Here is a 7,444-nt window from a genome sequence, read left to right on the forward strand (position 1 = left end):
CGAGCGACTCCCCGCAGCGCCGCCGCCTCCGAGGGCCTCTGAAGAGCTCTCCAGCCGGGCGGGGGTCGCCCCGGCCGCCCCCACCGTCATTAAAGGCCCCTCTCAAACACTCGAGGAGATTTTCGGAGCGCGAGCGGGCCGGGCAACATTAAAAACGCGGGGCGATTGAAATGGGCGCATTGAGATGCGCGGAGCCGGCTGCGGCGCGGACTCGCTCTTGAGGTCAAGTGACGGACGGATTGTATGCTTCTTCATAATAATATTAATTAAACAATTTGCATGCTAATAAGGTAACAATTATCAGGGCCTCTGTTGAAAGATTCAGGTTATTACAACACGCCAATCTGAAGGCCAGGGGTCAGAGAGTGAGAGGCGAGCGAAATTTCAACTCAAATTAACATTCTGTCAGCTCCAGAAAATGGGATAAATAAAGTCGAATTAATTCATTATAATAAAGAGAGATGGGCGAGGGAGCCCGGCCGGCGCCCGCCCCTCCCCTGCCCTCCCCTCGGGCCGAATTGATTGCAGCTCTGTATTCAGAAACACGCGCCGGCACATTCCTCCTCGCGAACCCGGCAGAGAACGAGGCGCTTACGGCCACGGGCAAGATCGAGTCGGAGGGACAGAGTTTACATTTAGTATTTATAGAGAAAGAAATTAAATTATGGCGAAAAGTAGTGCTCTTGGCCCCTGACCTCGGTATTAATACTTGCGCGTTCTCCTGGTGAGCCGGGCCGGGGCTGGGGCGGGTAAGGCCCCAAATTCCAAACCTCCTCTGGGTCTCTGCGGTCTCTGCGAGACGTGGGCCCGCCCCCGCCCCTGCACCTCTCCCTCCTCTCGAACAATGAGACGGGGAGAAGGTGATTCTATCGTGGCCGCCGCGGCCAGGGCACGTTCCGTAAGGACCAGGGCCCGGCCGCGTGTCCAGCGCCGGGAGGCCGGTCCTCCCCCACTCCCGGGCGGAGCCGTATGTGCCCCCTCCCCCGGCCAGGACGCACGGACAGGGTTGGACCACAGACACGTAGATTCCGTCCTGCCTCCCTTTGCTCCGGGTTTGGGGCTTGGCAGGCCGGCCAAAGCCACTTACACCAAAGGCCTTGCGCTGGGCGCCGGGCGAGAGGCTGCCGGCGGCCGGGCCCCCGGGACTGACAGGGTCTGAGGCCCGGTGCCTCCTTCCTCCCGGACTCCATCTCAGGCCACACTGGGGCCACAGGGGTCACAGGGATAAGGTCCAGGGGCCTGGGGCCGCAGCAAAATGCACCCTTCCCATTGGCAAACTTTTTACGAAGGATATTACACACACGTATACCATGATTTCTTTCCCTTCTACCCACAGTCCTAATTTGCTGCTTATTTAAGAATATGTCCTTTAATGATTTAGCTTTGAGTCTGTCAATATTTTATAGTGGGAAAGGGAGTGACAGACACTTCTCTGAGAACATAATTTAATTATAATTAATGGGTTGAGTACCTGGGCCTTATTCTTCAGAGGCCGAGTCAAAGCGAGATGTATTTATTTTTTTTTATCCCTGTGTAGGGGACCTGATTGGCTGCCACCCCAAAGTTACTTTTCTCTCCCTCCCTCCCTCCCTCCCCTCCTCCCCAGCCCCGTGCCCCGGCTTTACAGAGTAGGGGGAGGGTGGGGATCAGGGTGTCTCCGCAGCACCCCCCCCCCCTTCTTCTATAGAGCAGGCGGCTGCCAGTCAGAGAGGGCATTAATTATGCCTTTTATTGACAGGGCGCTACATTCTGTAGGAGTCATTCTCTTTTGGAGTCGCCCCCTCCCCCTACCCCCCTCCGCTCCTTCCTCTTCCTCCTCCCTCTCCTTCCTCCTCTCCCCCGCTGCCTGGAGCCTGGAGCCTGGAGCCGGAGAGGAGATGAGAAGCCCTTGTAGTTTTAAATTCAATGTGACAGTTTCGGAAAGAGCGGATGATGAATCTCCTATTATTGGATCAGTCTATTTGCCGCTCAATGTCTCTCTGTAATTGGAGCAGCATCACTTTAAAGGTTCAGAGAGTACAGCGTTTCTGGTGAAAAATCCCCACAACACGCCGGTGAATGTTTTAAAGGGAAATCTATTAGTGATTTGCAGAGGGGCGGGGAGCCCGCGCCAGGGGGGGAGGCGCGGGCTCCGGCCAGCGGGGATTGAAGTGGGGGGGGGGGGAGGCTCGCCGGGGCCCCCTGCCTGGACCGCTCCCGGTGCCGCGCCCGCCCCGCTCCGGGCCGCGCCCCTCCCTCCCTGCTGCCCCCCCCCCCTTGTTGTGACAGTTCCTGATACTGTTTATTGAGGTGCATGTCAGGTATAATTAGCAATCGATATGGAAAGCGTTTCCTTGCACCCAGCGCGCCTCTGACGTCAGAGCCGATTAGCGCTTCTTATTGGTCCCAAATTCCCGGGGCCGCGGCTAATTATCGGGAGCTTGATGTTGATAAAGTAAAGCGCCGGAGTGCGGGCGAAGCATGTGTAGGGCTCCGGGTCCCTGTCTCCGCCGCCGCCGCCGCCGCCCGCGCCTCCCGCCGCTGGCCCGCCCCGGCCCCGGCCCGCGCCCCCGCGCCCCGCCGCCGGCCCCGCCGGCCCCCCGCGCGAGATGATGGACGGCCGCCTCCTGGAGCACCCGCATGCCCAGTTCGGGGGCTCGCTGGGCGGCGTGGTGGGCTTCCCCTACCCGCTGGGCCACCACCACGTGTACGAGCTGGCCGGCCACCAGCTGCAGTCGGCCGCAGCCGCCGCAGCCGCCGCCGCCTCGGTGCCCTTCTCCATCGACGGCCTGCTCAGCGGCTCGTGCGCCGCCGCCGCCGCCGCCTCCGTGGTCAACCCCACGCCGCTGCTGCCGGCCGCCTGCGGGGTAGGAGGCGACAGCCAGCCCTTCAAGCTGTCAGGTAGGTGCGGCGGGCGCAGAGGGCACCCTCGTCGGGCGCAGGAGCTGGGCTGCCGGGCGGTTGGCGAAGGGCGGGGGGGGGGGGGGGTTGCAGAACGAGGCTCGGCGCACCCCCCCCCCTCGCGGTCTGCCACCCCGGCGCAGGGGCCCCCGGACCCGGGCGGCCGACAGGTGTCCAGGGGGTGGATGTGGCCTGGGCCCTGGCTGAGCCCTGCGGCGTCCTCTGCGTGCCCGCAGACTCGGGGGACCCCGACAAGGAGAGCCCGGGCTGTAAGCGGCGGCGCACCCGCACCAACTTCACCGGCTGGCAGCTGGAGGAGCTGGAGAAGGCGTTCAACGAGAGCCACTATCCCGACGTGTTCATGCGCGAGGCGCTGGCGCTGCGCCTGGACCTGGTCGAGTCCCGAGTGCAGGTAAAGGCCGCCGCTCCCCGCGGGAGGCAGCGTCCCGCCGCCGCTAGGCCTGCCCGGCGCCGGTCCCGCCTTTGTTCCAGGTGGGGACCGCGGCCCCGCTTCCGAGCCCGCCTCGCGCTCGCCGGCCCCGCGGTGGTGGTGGGGTGCCGGGGTTCGACGCTTCGCGGAGAGAAAGCGAGGTGGCTCGGGAGGGGCCGGAGGCCCCGAAGTAACCAGAACAGCAGCTGCGTCGGACCCGGGAGCTGCGTGGTGGGGGTCGGGCGACGGCGCAGAATGAAGTGTCAGAGGGCTGGGCGGCGTGGGGGTGGGGGGGCGGTGGTGAGGGCTGCGGGGGCGGGAGGGAGCCGGCCCGGCTCGGACCTGGGAGAGGCCCGGAGCACGTAGCCTTCCTAGCCCTCGCCTGGGGCTCGGCGCTCGGCCTGGAGCAAACGCGCTTGTTTGTTTACCTCTCGCCTTTAAAATATTCAGACCGACACATGTATTTATCCAACGCTTGGCAGAAGGAGGTTAGCTGAGGAAGGGGAGGCGGACACGGCAGCGGGAAGAAGGTGTCTGAATCTTTCGTACTCTCGGTTTTCTTTCCCCGGTACTTTGATTTTATTCGGACATTGCCGGCGTTGGTTTTGTTTTGTTTTTTTTTTTAATATAGTGTCAGTTTGTTGGATTAAAAATTCAGGATGAATTGCGCATAATCGGGTGTTTCCCTGAAGTACAGAAATCTTTTTCTGGGGTCGGAGTGGCGGTGAGCCGGGGTGTGCAGCTGTGGGAGCAGGGCTTTGAGGCAGAGGCCTGGCAACGCGGGTTTAGCACCAATAGCTTTGTCTAAAAGGTGTTCTCCACCCCAGCTCGCGCTGCCCCTCATGACCTCTTCTGTTTATAAATCCTTTCATCCAATTTGTTTAAGTGTCTTAAGCAAAGACCTCTTCATCCCCCCCCCCCCCGTGTGATAATGAGCATTACTTGGTGACAAGTCAGCCTGGAATTTGCACCCCCCAAAAAAAAAGTATAGGAAGGGAGGAAGGAAGGAAGGAAGGAAGGAAGGAAGGAAGGAAGGAAGGAAGGAGTGAGCTCCAGCCTTGGAGAGGTTACAGCTTAGAACTGTCACCTCGGCACCAGCGAGGCTCCCTGTGACCAGGCCAGCCGCTATTGTGCCTGGTCTCTCCATGGCCCCAACAAAGAATTCAAATTATCGCGATCTCTCGGGGAGGGTGGTGTGCCTGGGGCCGACAGAGATTTGCCTGTGTGTACGGGGTGGGGAGCCGGTACCTGGGACCAGGGTTCCCCAGGACAAGGCCTGCACAGAGGGCAGAAGAGCTGCTGGGGCCCAGGCCGCTCCTGCAGCCGCACCTGGCGGCTGGCATCTTCCCTGTCTGCCTTCCTCCCTGGCCTGAGCCCAGCACTGCTTCCAGAGGGCTCTGTTGGTGGCCTAGAGCCTCCAGAAAGAAGGATGTGTGCGAAGGTGGGGGGTGGGGGGTGGGGGCTGCTGGACCCCTCCCCCTAAGTTCGGCTTCCCAGGCCCTTCTAGAAGAAGCACCCAGATTTCCCTTTAGGGGGGCTCCCAATATGTGGGCTTTGACTCAGTCTCCAGGGGGCCGAAGACAGGTGTGGAGGGCAGCTGAGCCCAGCCACTGGTGGTCCTCAGGCCAGACGGTCAGCACCAGGCCAGGCAGGCTGCTTAGAACAGGAGCTGTGAGACGCCAAGAGGGGCGACGAGGGGCTGCTCCTTGCGCGCCTCCTGACCAGGAACCAGAAGCCCTCAGGGGCCAGACCGGCCGTACCCAGCGAAGGGGCAGCTCCCAGTTCCCTGAGGTGAGAAGCCAGAGTGGGAAGCTGGCCCAGAGGCCCCCATCTACCTCCTTCCGGGTGAAAAAGATGCTCTTTGGAACCTGCAGCTTGAGTGCCGAAACCCAGCTCAGGGCTGGCTGGGCCTCGTGCCTTGGCTTCTGCGCCCCCCCCCCACCTCCACTACCCCTCGGCCCTGAGCGGAACCGAGGTTGTACAGGCCTGTCTGGGAGCGGGAGGGGGGGGGGGCCGTGGGGAGGCCCGAAGTCCCAGCGGCAAGCCCGCCGCCTGACTGTGCCTTCCTTTCCCCTGTCCGGCGGCTCTAGGTCTGGTTCCAAAACCGCCGGGCCAAGTGGAGGAAGAAGGAGAACACGAAGAAGGGCCCGGGGCGGCCGGCTCACAACTCCCACCCCACCACGTGCAGTGGCGAGCCGATGGACCCGGAGGAGATCGCGCGCAAAGAACTGGAGAAGATGGAGAAGAAGAAGCGGAAACACGAGAAGAAGCTGCTCAAGAGCCAGAGCCGCCACCTGCACTCGCCAGGCGGCTTGTCCCTGCACAGCGCCCCCAGCTCGGACAGCGACAGCGGCGGCGGCGGCCTGTCCCCCGAGCCGCCCGAGCCGCCGCCTCCTGCGGCCGCCGCCAAGGGCCCTAGCGCGCACGCCGCCGGCGCCGCGGCTTCCGCGCCCGCACCGCCCGGCGAACCGCCCGCGCCCGGCACCTGCGACCCCGCCTTTTACCCGAGCCAAAGAAGCGGCGCGGGCCCGCAGCTGCGGCCAGGCCGCCCCGCGGACAAGGACGCCGCCCCGTGTGCGCCTGGGGCGGCGGCGGAACGCGGCGCCGCCGGCCTGCCGAAGGCCAGCCCGTTCAGCGTGGAGAGCCTGCTGTCCGACTCGCCGCCGCGCCGGAAAGCCGCCCCCGCCAACGCCGCCGCCGCCGCCGCCGCCGCCGCGGCCGCCGCGGCCGCCGCCGGGCTGGACTTTGCGCCCGGGCTGCCGTGCGCGCCGCGGACCCTCATTGGCAAGGGCCACTTCCTGCTCTACCCCATCACGCAGCCGCTCGGCTTCCTGGTGCCACAGGCCGCGCTCAAGGGCGCAGCGGGTCCGGAGCCGGCGCCCAAGGACGCGCCGCCCGCACCCGCCGCGCCTCCCGCGCCGCCCGCTCAGGCCAGCTTCGGGGCCTTCCCGGGGCCCGGCGGCGCTCCTCCGGACTCGGCCTTCGCGCGCCGCAGCCCCGACGCCGTCGCCTCCCCGGGGGCCCCGACCCCGGCGCCCTTCCGGGACGCGGCCGTGGCTGCGGCCGAGGGCGGCGGCGGGGAGTGCGCGGATCCGGGGACCGCCGGCCCAGCGGCCCCACTGCCGCCGCCTCTCGCGCCGTCGCCCGGGCCGGGCCCGCGGGCTCCCAGCCCTGCCGGGGAGCCTGCTTTGTGCGGGGCCCCAGAGCCAGGCGCCGAGTCGGGACCCAGCGCGCCGGAGGGCGACGAAGTGGACATGGACTGAGGGGCGGCCCGCGCCGCTCGCTCAGGCGCGACTCACACAACGAAATCAGGTGATCGGCTTAGAAACCCTGCTTTTCCCTCTTTCTTCTGTTTTCTTCCTTTTATGGTTATTTTTTAAAGAAAACCGCCGTTTCGATTCGGACCTAGGCAGCAACCGCAGGACTCGGGGTGAGACCCTCTTCCTCTCGGGGGAGCAAAGCGACAACAAGCGAACAACCCCCACAAAAACCCACAACAAGAATCCTCAGCCTTGTAAAATGCAAAAATGTCTAAGAATATTTATATATGTGCCATTTTTGATAAATAAAGGTGGTCAAACGCAAGCTCTCAGGTCCATCTTTTTCCGGTTTCCGAGCGCCCAGTGTGGCCCCTCCTCCCCTCCGTTTTCCACTCCTCTCCCCGCGGGCGGGGCAGGGACGAGGCTCCTCACCTCCCCCGGGGTCCGCGCTTAATGCCTCCTTTTGTGTGCGTGTGTGTTTGTGTTTTCTGATTGAACAAATTTATGCATCCGCAGCTCCCCCTCTCCTGCCCTCCCTCGCGCTCCCCCTCCCACCCGGCGCCACACACGCGCGCGCCCCCGCGCGCACCCCCGCGCTGGCACACGCCGGGGCGCGCGGCGCGGGGTGACGGAGCCGGGGGCTGCGAGGGCCGGGCCGCTGGGCTCCTGCAGAGTTTTGATATGAAAGTAATTATTTTCCGGTGGCTGCTGCGGGGACTGGGTTTCTTGCCCAAAGGGTTATTATACATTACCGATTTCTAGTGATATGAAATCACATAAACTTCCTACAATAATAGAATTAGCATGAAAGGCTGGGGTGTCAAATTGAAATTGGAGAATAATAGCGCCGGCAGCTGGGGGAGTGCGTGCGCAT

The 7,444-nt window shown here is 63.8% G+C and overlaps 1 protein-coding gene across 2 annotated transcripts in view; it reads left to right on the forward strand.

Moving 5' to 3' along the window:
• UNCX (UNC homeobox) overlaps positions 1–6,693 on the forward strand; it is a 6,772-nt gene extending 79 nt beyond the window's left edge. Inside the window, exons 1-3 of one of the 2 annotated variants that reach the window (XM_045460700.1) lie at positions 1–2,880; positions 3,117–3,292; positions 5,401–6,693. The exon at positions 1–2,880 is cut by the window's left edge and continues 79 nt beyond it. In XM_045460700.1, coding sequence (XP_045316656.1) covers positions 2,589–2,880; positions 3,117–3,292; positions 5,401–6,573 — 1,641 coding nt within the window. In that variant the 5' untranslated portion in view covers positions 1–2,588 and the 3' untranslated portion in view covers positions 6,574–6,693. Of the gene's footprint in view, positions 2,881–3,116; positions 3,293–3,635; positions 5,102–5,400 lie in introns of those variants that run through there. The other variant, XM_045460701.1, reaches the window with a different exon arrangement.
• Positions 6,694–7,444: the final 751 nt, after the last annotated feature.

This window comes from Leopardus geoffroyi, chromosome E3 (genome assembly GCF_018350155.1).
Source record: "Leopardus geoffroyi isolate Oge1 chromosome E3, O.geoffroyi_Oge1_pat1.0, whole genome shotgun sequence".
NCBI lineage: Eukaryota > Metazoa > Chordata > Mammalia > Carnivora > Felidae > Leopardus > Leopardus geoffroyi.